General features: G+C 47.1%; 1 protein-coding gene across 1 annotated transcript; it reads right to left on the bottom strand.

Moving 5' to 3' along the window:
• Positions 1–922: 922 nt before the first annotated feature.
• On the bottom strand, positions 923–1,599 carry LOC147983100 (protein GOS9-like). Its single transcript, XM_087542837.1, has 2 exons — positions 1,304–1,599; positions 923–1,210 (listed from the first exon to the last, which is right to left on the bottom strand). The coding sequence occupies exons 1-2, from the start codon at positions 1,526–1,528 to the stop codon at positions 968–970; spliced, it is 468 nt and encodes a 155-aa protein (XP_087398963.1). The 5' UTR covers positions 1,529–1,599; the 3' UTR covers positions 923–967.
• Positions 1,600–15,674: the final 14,075 nt, after the last annotated feature.

The following is a 15,674-nucleotide window of genomic DNA, read 5'->3' as shown; positions in this document are numbered from 1 at the left end:
TTAATTATTTACCTTTATGAGCATAAAATAGGATCCCCTAGATGTCATGCTACACGGTGTTACGCATGCTTGATGGCACAGGTGGGCCAAAGGGAATCCAGCTGTCCAACGAGGCCCACATCACTTACTTTAATGTGAGCTTATGAAATTTCCGACCCCTCAAACAAAAAAAGAAGAAGCTTATATGAAGTCTCCGAGAAGATAAATAAATACATAGGCGGCCCAACTTTTCAGAGTGCTAGACGGCGGCAGTATGAAGGGATGAACATGGTCAGTACCTTGGGTTCTCAACAATTGTTCTACCCGGTGTTATTAATCCGACAGTTTTAGAGACCATTGCTTGTCGCGAGGCTTTAACACTCGCGGCTGATCTTTGGATCACTTGGTAATTGCTAGTGACTGCAAACCGATTATGGATGACATCGTGAAAGTGGTAGGAGGCCCTCATATCACAGTCGTCAAAGAGATCAATAATAGAGAAGCACATTTTGCTAGTTGTGATTTTATGTTCGAAGGTCATGCTTCGAATCAGGAGGCTCACAATCTTGTAAAATTTTCTGCCTCGCTTCCGCAGGGTCGCCACTTTTGGCTTATCTCCCCTCATGATCCACTTTGTATCCCTTTGATTATAGTTCCCAATTAATAAACTGTGGGATCCCTAAAAAGAAGAAGAAAAAAGAAAGAAAAGTTGCATAAGCAATACTAGTGGGATTCCTTGTTGTCCAGAAGTTACTTAGTTTCCGAAACTTCTTATTACAAGCTTAACCAATACATCAAACATCACACACAATCACACATCATATTAAACATCACACGACCAAGCACATGCGCACACACGTATAGCTACCAGCTAGGCTGTGTAGCTTGCACGTTGACCGACGGGGTCACCGTGTTATTGAACAACAACAAACATGTACACACACATATAGAGTAACCAGCTAGGCTGGGTATATAAACATACGAGGGATCAGTTCTTGAGATAGGCACCAATGGCGCTGAGGTAGTCATCGGCTTGGGCGCAGAAGGCCACGATAGAGCCATGCATGAGAGGGACGCGGAAATAAGTGTCGGACCCAGTTGCTGGCCTCACTTTTCCGAATGGTCCATGATGCCTGGGGGCGTCGGTGGTGCGGAAGGAGAGCGAGGTGATGTATTGGCCATTGGTGTAGCCGGAGAGCTCGATGACACGCACATTTGTCAAGTGAATGGTCTGCACGCATGATCACAAGGCATAATTCAGGCATGAATGGAGATATTAATCCGGGATGTACATTCATGAAGTATTTTGACATGGATGGAGTACCTGGCTTTTCTGACCACGGAGCGGGGTGCCCCATGGACCAGCCGGGATCGCATTGTTTTTGCTGTCGACGAAGGTGAAGCGTATGGCGTTGATGACCCCTTCGTGACCCGGTGTGCTCCAAATCTCCATGCTCCTCAGGCTTGACGGCGGGAAACTTGACAATCCGGTGATGTCGCAGACATCACCTTTTGACCCGCCAAACATGCCAACCTTCACCGTCGACATCTTGTTTTGAGAGGGATGGGTACGTAGCTAGTTGGGAGTATGCTTGTGTAGTGGATCTTTGCAGGGAAGGCTATGGCTGTTTGTCTGTTTTCTGCTCCATGAACAAACATGGCGGACGATATTTATAGACACAGTCCACAAGGCTGTGGTAATCAAGTCAATGGCTTATCACACTCCGCAAAAAGAAAAACAATATGTCAATGCCTTATCATGGCGTGCGTAAGTTACGTACCCATGCATGCAACTGCTAGCTGCATATTTTTTTTCTTTTTTTTTCAAAAAAGGGATTCCCCGGCCTCTGCATCAGAACGATGCATACGGCCATCTTATTAACCAAAAAAAGAAGTACGTACATGGTCTCAAAAGTCTTCAAAAATAATAAAAAGCACATAAAGCTCACACAGAGCCAAATAAAGGCTAGAAACACCCACTAGCCAAAACAAGATGCCACAACCGGCCGGCTCAAACTAGATAGGGAAACTAAATATCTATCCTATTACATGACCGCCATCCAAACCGGTTGAAGATATCCCGAGTTACCATCTCCCAGCGGAAAGACCCAGTAACCAAATGCTTCCTGGCCTCCGTCTGGGTGAGTAGCGACCATGAACGGATCAGTGCCGTAGATCGGAATATGACCTGCAAAAAATGTATACATGATATTCTGTTAAAGACCAAATCATTTCTGCAAGTCCAGATAGTCCACAGCAAAGCACAAACTCCAACCCGAATATGTTTCGCTAAGCCAGGCTCAAACCCATTAAGCCAAGTCGCAAATAACGCATTAACAGAATTCGGTGGATTGATATTAAAAGCAATGTGGACTGTCTGCCAAAGTACCTTGGCCAACGGGCAATCAAAAAAGAGGTGTTTGATAGTCTCATCCTGATCACAGAAACTACACCTAGTAGGTCCTGTCCAATTATGCTTTATCAAGTTGTCCTTAGTTAAAATAACTTGTTTATGGACAAACCACATAAACACTTTTATTTTCAAAGGAACTTTGACATCCCAAACATGTTTAGACGTAGGAATGGAGTTCGAATTAATAACATCAATATACATTGATTTAACGGTGAATACTCCAGACTTAGTCAATTTCCAGCGTAATTCATCGGGTTGTTGTGAAAGCTGGACGTCCATCAGTCTCCTAACTAGACGGAGCCATTCTTCCCAACGATTGCCCGCTAGCGTTCGTCGAAACTGGATATTAAGGGGGATAGAATGAAAAACCGACGTGACGAATACCTCACGTCTTTGAACAATGCGATACAAAGACGAATATTGGATGGCCAAGGGTGTGTCGCCGAGCCAAGTATCCTCCCAGAAACGTGTACTCAAGCCATTCCCAATAACAAACTTCGTCCTATTAAATAAGGCATGTTTGACTTTCATCAGGCCTTTCCAGAAAGGCGAATCGGTCGGCCTGACTGTAACCTGGGACAGAGTTTTTGTCTGGAGGTACTTGCTGCGAAGGATTTGAGCCCACATAGCATCAGTCTCCGATGAGAGCTTCCACAGCCACTTGCTAAGAAGGCATATATTCTTAATTTCTAGATTCTCAATACCTAGACCCCCTTGGTCTTTCGGTCTACAGATGATATCCCATTTAGCAAGCCGATATTTTCTTTTAAGCTCATCACCCTGCCAAAAGAAACGCGATCGATAGAAGTCCAGTCTCTTCCTAACACCAACTGGGACCTCAAAGAACGATAGGAGAAACATTGGCATACTCGTAAGCACCGAATTAATCAAGATTAATCTGCCTCCGTATGACATAAGCTTACCCTTCCAGCAGCTTAGTTTCTTCTCAAATCGGTCCTCGATGCACTTCCATTCTCTGTTTGTCAGCCTACGATGGTGGATAGGAATCCCCAGGTAGGATAAGGGTAACTCTCCCAACTCGCACCCAAACAATTGCCTATAAGCATCCTGTTCATCTTTGGCCCTACCAAAACAGAACAGCTCGCTCTTATGAAAGTTAATCTTTAACCCGGTCAATTGTTCGAAAAGGCATAACACAAGCTTCATATTTCTAGCCTTGGCCAAGTCATGCTCCATGAAGATGATTGTATCATCAGCGTACTGAAGGATGGATACACCTCCATCAATAAGATGAGGTACCAATCCACCTACTTGACCATTTTCCTTAGCCCTTCCTATCAAGATTGCTAACATATCCACCACAATGTTAAACAAGATAGGGGACATCGGATCTCCTTGTCTGAGGCCTTTATGTGTCTGGAAGTAATGACCTATGTCATCATTAACTTTAATTCCCACACTACCTTTTTGCGTAAATGATTCAACCTGTCGGCGCCAGGCTGCATCAAAACCTTTCATACGCAATGACTGTTGGAGGAATGGCCATTTGACCTTATCGTACGCTTTCTCGAAATCCACCTTAAAAATTACTCCATCTAATTTTTTGGAGTGGATTTCATGGAGTGTTTCATGCAGGACGACCACCCCTTCAAGGATATTTCTGTCCGGCATGAAAGCAGTTTGGGACTGTTGCACCACAGAATGCGCAATCTGTGTGAGTCTGTTAGTCCCGACCTTGGTGAAAATTTTGAAACTAACATTGAGGAGACAGATCGGCCTGAATTGCTCAATTCTCACAGCATCCGTCTTCTTAGGAAGCAGTGTGATAGTCCCAAAATTCAAGTGAAATAATTGAAGCTGTCCAGAGAACAGATCATGGAACATAGGTAGTAAATCCCCCTTAATAATGTGCCAGCACTTTTTATAAAACTCTACCAGGAATCCATCCGGTCCGGGAGCCTTATTGTTTTTCATCTGTGCAATAGCATCAAAAACCTCCTTCTCCGAAAACGGGGCAACCAAAATATCATTATCAGCATCTGATAGCTGAGGCACGTCCTCAGTCCTGGACTCATCGAGGGACACACAATTATCCTCCGGAGGTCCAGATAATTGTTTATAATAGTCGGTAATGTATGTTTTTAGGTTATCCTGACCTAAAATAGTGCCCTCGTCTTGCTCAAGCTGAAAGATACGCTTCCTTCTGTGCTTGCCGTTAGCTATAAAATGGAAGAACTGAGTGTTCGCATCCCCTTGGACCACTTTGCGGACTTTAGCACGCAAAGCCCACTTCAATTCTTCTTCGCGAAGCAGTTCTTTCAGCCTCTTCTCCGCCTCATTTTTAACGTGAAGCTGAGCTGGCGACAAGATAGTGACCTCGGCCTGTATGTCCAGGGCCTGTATAAGAGTAAGGAGTCTATCCTTTTCAATCTTATACACACCATTGAGGTGCTTAACCCAACCCCGTAGGAAACTTCTTAAATGCCTAATCTTATTCTGCCAACGTTCTATCGCATTCTTGCCTCCTACACCTCTATCCCATTCCCTGGCGATCAAGTCCACGAACCCCTCACGTTCAAACCAAGACATCTCGAAGGAGAAGGTATTCTTGTTACCCACATGATTCGGCTCTCCTGAGTCCACGAACAATGGGGTGTGATCAGATATTCCCCTCGAAAGAGCTTGCACCGTAACCAGAGGGAACTTTTGTTCCCACTCCACGCTCGCAAGTACTCGATCCAGTTTTTCATAGGTTGGGTTTGGTAAAGCATTAGCCCAGGTGAACTTTCTGCCAGAAAGCTCTATCTCTCTCAGATCCAAGCTTTCAATAATGATATTGAACATAAACGACCATCTGCCGTCAAAGTTATCATTGTTCTTCTCCTCTCTCCTCCTGATGATATTGAAATCACCTCCAACTAAAATTGGAAGCTGTTCTGACCCACAGATTCGAACAAGGTCTGCCAGGAACTCCGCTTTAAGCTCAGGCTGTGCGGCACCATACACCGCCACCAAAGCCCAGTTAAAACCATCCACCCTAGACCTGACTCGAAACTTCATCGCGAAGTCTCCCATCACGACACTTCGGACTTCAAGCGAATCGCATCTCACACCTAGTAAGATACCACCCGATCTTCCTCGCGGAGGGAGGCAATGCCAATCGAAATCCATACCACCCACAAGAGAAGAGAGAAACTGGGGCGCAAAGTTATCTCTACCCGTCTCCGATAGAGCAACAAAATCTAACCTCTGCTCTAGAGCTGCCTCAGCTAGGAATCTTCTTTTAGCCAAGTCCTTCAGACCTCTGCTACTCCAAAAAATTCCTCTCATAATTCATCATGGATTTTTTTTGTAACTCGAATCCTAGCACTCCTACGAACTGCGGAATCGGGATAAATTTTCCGTTTCCACTTATGCTTAGGTTTAGTAGGCTCAGTCTCCCGGTCCCCATAACTGGGTTCACAAATATTACGAGCATCATTCTGTAGGGGTACATCATCTTCCTCAGAGTCATGAGTGGGGGGTGCTAGATCCGTACACAGATTATCGAGCACTCTAACCCCTAACGCTTCAATCTCATCATCATTCATTGGTCTAACCGCTGCAAGATTACGAATAGTTTCTAAGACACGTTCCGCCTCCAAATCTAACAGATCATTGACCGAATTAGTGATCTCACTATCCGTTGCACCTAGTGAGACTCCTAACTGGTTTGCATTATTTATAATCTCCTCATTAGAAAAATGCAATAAAGAGTTAGATATGTTGACGGACATACCAGAAGAAGATGCAGCCTCGTGAAGCTTGGCCGCCCTCATAGCGCACAGCTGCTGCAGATCATCCACCTCCGGGAGCTCGTGGATGCGAGCACTCATCCGTCTCCCTGTCGAGACGGGGTCCGGGATCCCGCCAAAAGCAACAACCTCCTCTCTAGTAAAACCTGGCGCTGTGTCCCTTAAAGGGTCAGCCGAGGTTACCAAAGGAGGCGGCCGCGGGCTCCCAAGCCCCACCGACAGGTGCCCCACGCCGGGGTTCACCGCCACCGGTGCGGACAGAGAGGGGATGACGGAGGCCGCCTGCCCGCGCCCTCCTCCCGCCCCCTCCGCTTGTGCAGACGGAAGGGCTGTCGGCGAAGAAGAGGTGGTCCTCCAGACCACTGGGGAGGAAGGAGGAGCAAGGGCCGCCTGCCCCAGCCCCTCCTCCAACGTAGAAGATGGCGCAGGCGTCGCCGCCTCCACCGGAGTAGCAGGAGCCGAGGCCACCTGCCTCGGGCTCCCTCCCTCGACGTTGGCCGACCCCACCGAGACCGACGTCACCGGCGTCGGGATATGGAGGGGAGACGTCAAGGCCTCTTGCCTTGACCCCCCCGCCCCCCACTACCATCTCACAAGTAGCAATCCGCACCGGCGCCTCGGCCACCAGAGGAAGAAGGGAAGGAAGAGCGACCTCCGGCTCCCCCACCCCGACTCCATCCAGAGCCGCCGATGAGTCACTCACCAAGCATCCAGAACCGCGAGCCCCCTCAAACTCCAACAAAGGAAGCAAGCACTCGAACAAATCCTCAGAATCCACCCGGTCACTCCAAAGTCTAGGTGGCGCTGATGCTGGCTCAAAGGACCCGAACCGCAACGAGGTCATAGGCACCGATGGCGATGCTGCCGATGCACCCCTGGTCCCCTCCCCGGGCAACTGAGCATCCGGGTGGGAACCGTTAGACCACTCTCGTGTGGGCTCATCAGGCTGTGGCCCATTGGCGCCCGCATCGCCATTACCCTCATGCATATCAACATCATTCCCATTAACCGCATGCGCAAACAGATCTGTGTCCTCAAACTCAATATCGAGCGGGAACACCTCGCCTCTATAAGTCCAGTTGACCATATCAGGCACGAACTCAATATCAAGCACACTGACTAAAATCCGGGCCACCCCATGAGCCCGAGTGAAAGCCATATCAACTCTCTCCGTTTTCCCAACCAGCATACCCAGACTGGCCACAACATGAACATCCTGCAATGGCTTAGACGGGGCCCCGACAAATCGCAACCAGACCTGCGTAAGCGGCTTTCCCTTAGGCTCCTCCTTCTTCCACTCGTGGAACTCCAGAATGCATGAAGTGCCAGGAACCCTACACAAACAAAACTCAACAACCTCTGCAAGTCATCGTTTGTGGGAAAATCGACCTTATAGACCTTATCCTCGAGAACCACCAGCTCCCAGCGAAAATCCCCCGGAGCCAGCTCCTGAAGCCTCTGCACGATCTGAGCCTCAGTCACCTCTCCCTGGGTCGCTTTCACAACCCCGGTGGTCAAACTCGGGGTTTCATCCGGAATCTCTCGCGCAGCCGGTGATTCAAAGAACATAAGCTCTGCACAGCATAATCCATACATAGTCAGTGAGGGGGTCTGATCACGCAAGAACGGGCACTCACTGGAGGAATGAGCCGGCTTGCCGCATGTCTCACACAGTTCGGCCATGCACTCAGCAATAAAATGGCCCTTCTCCCCACATCGGTAGCACAGCATCTTTTCTTTTTTGCGCGCATATTTGGACAGCCTGTCAGCATCAGACCTGCCTGGATCCTCGGCCATAGTCCCATTCTCAGGAACCTCCACACTAGCCAAAGTAGTCACCACCTCCATCGCCTAGGGAGGGAGTTCAATGGGCTCTGGTACTGACGCCTCGTGCTCGACAACTGGCTTAGGCGGTGGCGGTCGACGAAACCTCCCACGGCCTCCTCCCCGACCTCCACGATGGCCCCGAAAGCCACCTCTCTGACGGTGGTCCGGGCCTGAGGCTCCCTCAACAAAACCGCCTGTAGGGCCGAGGAACGGTCTCTCCGCCGACCCATCGCTCTGCCAGGCATAGCCACGACCTCCTCCCGTGGATGAGGAGCCACGGTGCCGTCCCTCACCATACGCATCGAATCCATCATCCCCCACTGACCTTGGGGCGGATCATTGGGCTCTCTGTTGTTAGAGTGCTGATTAGTCTTCATCGTACCGGACCTGTATAGCGTCGGCCTAGCAACATAATGGGGCGGAGGTGCAGCCCGAGGTTGATTACCCCCATTAGGCCGAGGTCCTCCCCCACGTCCAGCCGTATTCACCGCAGGAGCGCCCGGCACTGGAGGTCTAGTTCCTCCACGACCCGCAGCCGGCGGAGCACCGGGCGCCGCGCCTGGCGCCGGTGGTCTCAAACCACCCCGTCCAGCAACCGGGATAACCGGCACCGTGTCTGGCGCCGGCGGCCTCGGGCTACCCCTCCCAGAGGCCGGCAGCAGGTGATCCTGCCCCGGAGGCCGCGCACCCACGGGGCCAGCGCCTCCGCCTGGGTTGGTTTGCACGACGGCCCCGCCCGCCGGCGGCCTTTGGCCAGGCTGCGCCAGGACGCCACGTTCGGCGGCCGCCGGCGGCGGCGGAACTGCCCCACTCCGTCCCGCAGGACCGGAGGAGGGCTTCTTGGCTGGTGGCGGTGCATCCCCACGGCCGGCCATGGCTGGCAACGGCCGGACTCTCCGAGCCCGACGAACCCCACAGGGAGGGAAGCCCCTCGTCCCAGTCTTGCGAACCCTAGGACACGGCGGCGCACGAGCGAAGAGACGAACGTCCCCGTGCATGCATGGGAACGCACTACAAATAGCGCTGCCCGGTCCAGTAAGGGCCTCGACCCGCGCGACAGGCTGAGAAGGCTCGTCCAGGCTCTCCTGGGCCACATACCCAGGCGCAGCCAGTCCACGAAACCCCTCGACCACACCCCCATGCTGGGCCTCATACCCATGCACGGGCTCACAGCCGGCCCTCTCCTCAACGACCCCTTCGTGGCCCAAGAGGAGATTCAAACGAGCAGCCCTCGCCGCCCGGATCCCAGCCACTGCTCGGATCTCCGGCGCCGGCGGCGCTGGCTCCGGCCTCCCTCTCCTCTTCTTTTTCTTACTGACAACCCTAGTCCAAGCATCTAGCGGGAAAAAATCTGACAAAGTTATGGGTTGGATGCATACCTTAGGTAAAGGCCCTTTCCAAGGCCGGATCGCCGTCGCCGCCGTTCTCCGGCTCTTAGAAGGGTCAGAAGGCACCGGCGGCCGGCTCGCGGCGTTCGTCGCGGGCACCTCCCGAGTTGCCTCAGTCCCCATTATCCGAGGCGCGATGACATGCGAAGGTAATGCCGGCTTCGCCGGGCATTCCTCCTTCACTTCGGGCTCGTCCACGAGCGTCACCTCATCATCCTCATCAGCCAATACCCAAAAGCGCCCCCCGAACCGCGGCTTCGAGGGCTTTGGATCCTCCGTGAGATCGATCAAGTCAATGTGATCAAGAGTCTCCGGTTCCTCCTGCACACGCGAATGAACGGTAACATCGAAGATATCAATGAGCAACCGCGTACCTTCATTAATCTTCTCATCAGCTTTGAGATACTCCCCTCCGAGAATGTCACCAGCTAGATCGCGCACCACCGTCCACCTCGAAGGGTAGTACGAGTAGAGAACTCCCTCCGATCTACGGCCGGCATCCCGGACATCTTGGAAGAAAATTTTCCATTTGGCCGGATGGAGAAATCCCCCGATCTCCGCCGCAGCCTGCGGATCCGGCGATCCGCCGGTCTCAGGTGACCGCCCCGACAGCGGCGACTCCTCCTGAGCAGGCCGCGGCGGCGCCGTTCGCCCCACCGGCGGCGGATCGGGAGGGGGCGGTAGGAGCGGAAGGAACGCAGCCCCGTCGCCCATCCCGCTGATGTTTCTCAAAGTGGATCTTTGTGCTGAGCACATCCAGGAATCTGTATGTTGGGCATGGGAGTCTTGTTGCGTCTTAGAAAATCATGTTCATTAGGAGGAACTGCTAGCTGCATATGAATTTCCTGTAGTTTGTTCTAGATGGAGATCCATGCATCAAGTGGCGTGCACTGCTTTGGATGCACGAGATCGCGATGCCAGCGCTTAACGTAGGATTATGAATTTGTAATCCTGGCCGGCCGCCGCCGGCGGCTGGCATATACAGGTCGCCGCTCTGTCGATCGGAGTCAACTGGCCGCCCCCGTGCTTCATTTGGACGCGAAGTGATATCTACAGCTCTACACATCATCATGCTGGTTCGGTCATTCGACGTCACGGCAGCATCCTCCAATGGCATCTCTCTTTTTTTTTTGCGGAAGATCCTCCAATGGCATCTACGCGCTCGTTAAGACGCGCTGTGCCTACGATTACGAGATGCGTTCGGGAATTTCAAATATTGCTTCAAATTTTAAAAAAATGTTCTTATCTTTAAAAAAATGGAATTTCAGAAAATGTTCTCGTGTTCTATTTTTTCCACAAATTCAAAAATTGTTCTTGTTTTGTAAAATGTTCCTATTTTGAAATTTTGTTCACAAGTTCAGAAAATATTCATGATTTTTGTTAAAAACAATTGTGTTTTTAAAAAAGATTCTAAATGAAAAACTGTTCACATTTTCAAATTTTGTTCAAAAATTCAAAAAATATATTTGAATTGTTGGAAAATCCAAAAATTGTTTGCACAACTGAAAAATTGTTCAAAAAAACGATTCACTATAGTGTCTGGTTCATTACAATGAACGGGGCCACTACAGTAGGTAGACCGCGGCAGTACCCGGGTTGCTACAGTGACCGGACAACTAAAACAGATCGGGTCGCTACTGTGGCAGACAGCTATAGTCATGCATGGTCGTGCGAAAGGGAGCAAACTGACATAGGGAGCGTCATATAGGAGCACTCACACATCTTGACTAAATAAAAAAATGTCATGTGCCTCCTCAAGGTCGAGTGGGTAACGGCCAGATAAAGGAAGATTTAAACTATTTGTCAGCTTGAAAATATGGGGCCGAGATGGTGAAGCCCAACGAACCAATGTGCCTCTCTCATGACCCTTTCTATACATATTTTTGGAGTACAAGTTCAACATATTTGGAGCTCAATGTGCCTCTCTCGTTTCAAATACAAGTTCAACACTTTTGGATTACACGGTCAACACTCTTTATATACATATTTTTAATATTTTTCAAGTGCACGATTAAGATTTTTCAAATACAAGATTTTTTTAATACATGGTCAACATTTTTTCTATACACATTTTAACATTTTTTCAAATGCTTTATTAACATTTTCCAAATACAAGATTAACACTTTTTTAATACATGGTTAACATTTTTATACTCATTTAATATCGCAAATGTTTGTTACGATTTTGCAACTACAAGATTAATTTTTAATATATTATGAACATTTTTTATATACATATTTAACAGTTTTCAAATGCTTGATTAAAAAATTTCAAATGCTTGTTTAACATTTTTTTCCTATTTCTTGATTAACATTTTTAAATACATGAGCAATTTTTTTCACGCACATCGCATGTTATTTCATGTACATGAGAAACATTTTCTTTTTACACCTTTAACTTTTGGAAAATGCTTGGTTAGCATTTTTTTAAATGTTTTAGTGAATTATTTTATGTAATATATTTTATTTATAATATTTGGATGTACAAATAAGTGTAAGAAAAAGCAAAAGAAAAAAGAAAAAAATACAAGGTTGTGGCCCCCAGCGTATCTGGGGTGGCACATCTCGCGCTGCTCTTGACGCAAGGGTTCCCTAGGTTTCGCTAGAAGCGATACATAGGGGCACCCCGCTATCACAAGTGAAAGATAGAGCGCGAGCGGTCCTCCCTCTATCCTCGATGATTCCCTCCTAACCGGGCCAGATTTTAGGTTATTGGGATGTCTGACCATGGAAACCGAGCAGGAGCTGGAGGAAGGCACTGAACACTTTTAGTGATTCTCGTTTTCTTCCGTGAAGTGGGACTTGGGAATTGAAAGTGGGAGTCAAGGATTTAGCGGCCCTAGGCGATTACCGAACACACCCAAAGAGTTGCTGCCCAATCAGGCTCCAAAATTGTGTTTTGTGTCTCTGTTCTTTTGATATACAGTAAAGCTTGGCACAGTAAATATGGACAGGTGGATCACCCCAGCGTAAGCCCTTGCGTGCGGCCTTATTGTGTTTGATAAGAGAGTGAGAAAGGAGAGAAGGATGAATGGTTAAATGCACACATGATTCTCTCTCTCCAACCAAAGACTTACATTTACTTTCCTTGTGACATTTTGAATGTATTGCAACTTTTGAACCAATTTTCTTTTTTGATTTTTTTTACATATTTGAATTTTAGGTGATATGATCTTTAAAATAAGACAAGGCTTGGATACATTTTGACTAGTTTAAATTTATTGTTTCAACCAATTTCAGTTTAAGTTATTTTACAATAAATCTAGTTATTCACAAATCAAGATTTGACATTTGTGAACTTGCTTATTTCAGTTTCACACATGGAAATAATTTTGCTTGGTAAAAAAAGTAATTTCACTCAATTCAAAACATCGTTTTCATTCATTTCAAAAATTGGTTTCATTCTTTTCAACAAAAAGGTTTCACACATTTCGAAAAGCTTATTTTACTCATTCTAACAATAAATTTCATTGAACTAAAAAAATAGATTTCACTCATTTCAAAAAACACATTTCACTCGTTTCAGAAAACTGATTTCACTCCTTTTTTATCCGGTCTCTATAGATCCGATGCATCCGGCGGAGCTCGATGCGACATCATGATCTGCACCGATCTTTGCATATTTTATTTTAGGGCATTGATAAGTGTCACAAGTGTGGCACAAACACATGACAACTTTGAACTTTTTTATGGGAAGTTTAATGATGCAAGGATGGCAACTTTAGTTGTCAAGCATGGCAACTTTCTCTTCAGATCACAAGTTTCAATGTTTTTTATTTGTTTTTTTTTCGTATGACAACTTTAGTTGTAAAAACGTTAGAACGGGATTGCTTCGGGCCACACGTGTGTAATTTATCATTTGCGTTATTTTATCATAGGACAGAGGCTTCGTAAGATTAATTGGTAGCTAAAGGTAAAAAATGACCCAATAGAATTTCAAAAATTGAAAAAGATATCTAAGCTAACCTATGGAACCGATCTAATTGTTGATTGATGGGATGCCACACATCTGGTAGAGGTGATTAATCTCCTCGCACACAGCAAGATGCGGGAGTGGTGAAAAAAAATACTATGGACTAACCGTTTTATTACTATATCTCTACTCCTAATGGAGCAGTTGGTGAATAGTCTGCACGGTTTATTTTCGCTGGTTTTTTTTCGTCCGGTTTTTTTTCGTCTCACCTTTCACTGCCACCCTTTCACATTGGTTTTTTCATCGTCTAATAAAAACTTTCCTAACTAGCAACTTTTTAAATGGGTAGGAACCGATAGCACTTACCAAACAATGAAATCCAGTTTCATGACAATCAATGCTAAAATCTTAACTTTCCTAATGCATCGATCCTTACCTTTCCTAACAACCAAATCTTCTATTATTAAAAGGAAATTGGTGAATGATGATTCATCATTCAACTCCTCCATAATGGTACGTTGTGGCCTTCCCACACTTACCAAAGCAATCAATCGCACTTACCAAATCTACTCCTCAACCCACCGCCACTCGCCTTATCCCCTACCACGGTAGCATCAATATCCTCGCCCCTCGCTTCATCCTATCTTCTCTCAAGGCATCCGCCATGGCGCGCTCCATGTCGCCGATCTTCGGGCTTCAGTGAGGCAGCGATTTGAAGCCTTGGGGCTGCAGATCAAGGCCTTATGGCGGCAAATTACATGCTGCCTGTCGGCTCCGGCGGCGGCAGGTCAAACCTTCCTCAGCCTTTCTCTCCCGCACGTTCCATCTCCATCGTTCTTTTTGGTTGTCCAGTTTTTTTGGTCCAACGCCTAGAATATGCGCGCACACACCTTCAACCTCCTCGCTCGCTCACGTCTCCCTCCTCTCCTCTCTCTTGCGACGTTGTTGCCACCACAACGCCAGCTGGACTCCTCCCAGTACCAACATCCACCGCTGCCTCGCTATTCTACCCCGCCCGCCGCGACGAAACCCTACCTAACTCTTTCTCCACGTCATTGATGCCGCCATCGTGATCAGCTTCCTTCCATGCCTCCCGCGCCCTTTTGTCACACATCCAGAGATATATGGACTAGATGATTGGAACTAAGGAGGAGCATCTCGTCGCATCTGTCACACACCGAGTTCCAATCATCGAGGTTTATGTGGTCTTGTGTGGTGAGCAGAGCGGTTGGATTGATTTCCTTGCCGTTGTTCTACGCCCTCCACTGCATGGGTGAGCAACAGTGGCAATGTGTATGTAGGGAAAGGAAATGGATGCATCATGCATGTGTGTATGCATATTCACTTGCTTGCTCTTTCCTTGCTGTCATAGAATAGAGCAGCGGGAGAGGCTTTTTTACTGTCAATTCTTTCAAAACTTGCATATTTTGGCCACTTAAATATGGTTGCCTATTTATTTGATGTGATCTATCTTTTGTTTTTTCTCCTAAAGATATATATGTTTTGTTTGACTGACCAAAGCGAGTGTGCTTTTTGAAAAGGAGGGAACAAACAGAAGCACATCAATCGGATCTGAGCCACCTACTATATATATTGCCACTAATGGAGGAAGAGAAGAAGAATTGTTGCCTCTAATGGCACGACGCACACGAACAGGTGCCCACCTCTTCCTTTTTTGAATATTTCTTCTTTTTTGGGAGTGTCAAAGTGACATAAGGTATGTGATAATGCATGAAAAAATCATATAGAGGCATGTATGAACCAACTACACAAGCAGGTCAGAGCTCATGCGGCGTGGAATTTAGGATCAATCATGCATTTTCATAGTTGATGGTTGATGCACACACAACTTTGGTGACATAGTTGGTAGTTGATGGTTGACTATCATATGGGTGAACCTAACCCATTCGTAATTCCTTCTGTAAAGAAATATAAGAGAGTTTAGATCATAGTGGTCTAAACGCTCTTATATTTCTTTACAGAGGGAGTACATATTAATTTTTGATAATAGATCAATGTTTGTGCTCGTGCTTCATTTTCATTAAATCAATCTTTGTCCATGGTATTATTCATATTCCTCTGATTATTGGAGTTGGGAATTAGATTAGGGACAGTGGAAGAACTGCGGGCGGGATCATGTGCAGATGGCTTGGGGATATATGTTTGCCTTATATTTTTAGATTACTCTTATTTGCTTATGCATGTCCTTCTACGGATCAGTTTTGGATGTTTGACTTCTGGAAGTTCCCGGTTGCACATCCCAACCTCAACTGAAGTCTCACCATCGAGGATGTTTAGGTGCTTGTTGTTCTTCAGTTACTGTTGCTCTTTACATTCATGTCTTAGATATTCTTAGGACAGAAATCTTATGGAGTTTAATGATCATTCATTTCAACAAA

The sequence above is a fragment of the Triticum urartu genome, chromosome 2A, assembly GCF_056163025.1.
Source record: "Triticum urartu cultivar PI428250 chromosome 2A, HENAU_Tu73, whole genome shotgun sequence".
Classification (NCBI taxonomy): domain Eukaryota; kingdom Viridiplantae; phylum Streptophyta; class Magnoliopsida; order Poales; family Poaceae; genus Triticum; species Triticum urartu.
This window is presented reverse-complemented; position numbering and strand designations above follow the sequence as displayed.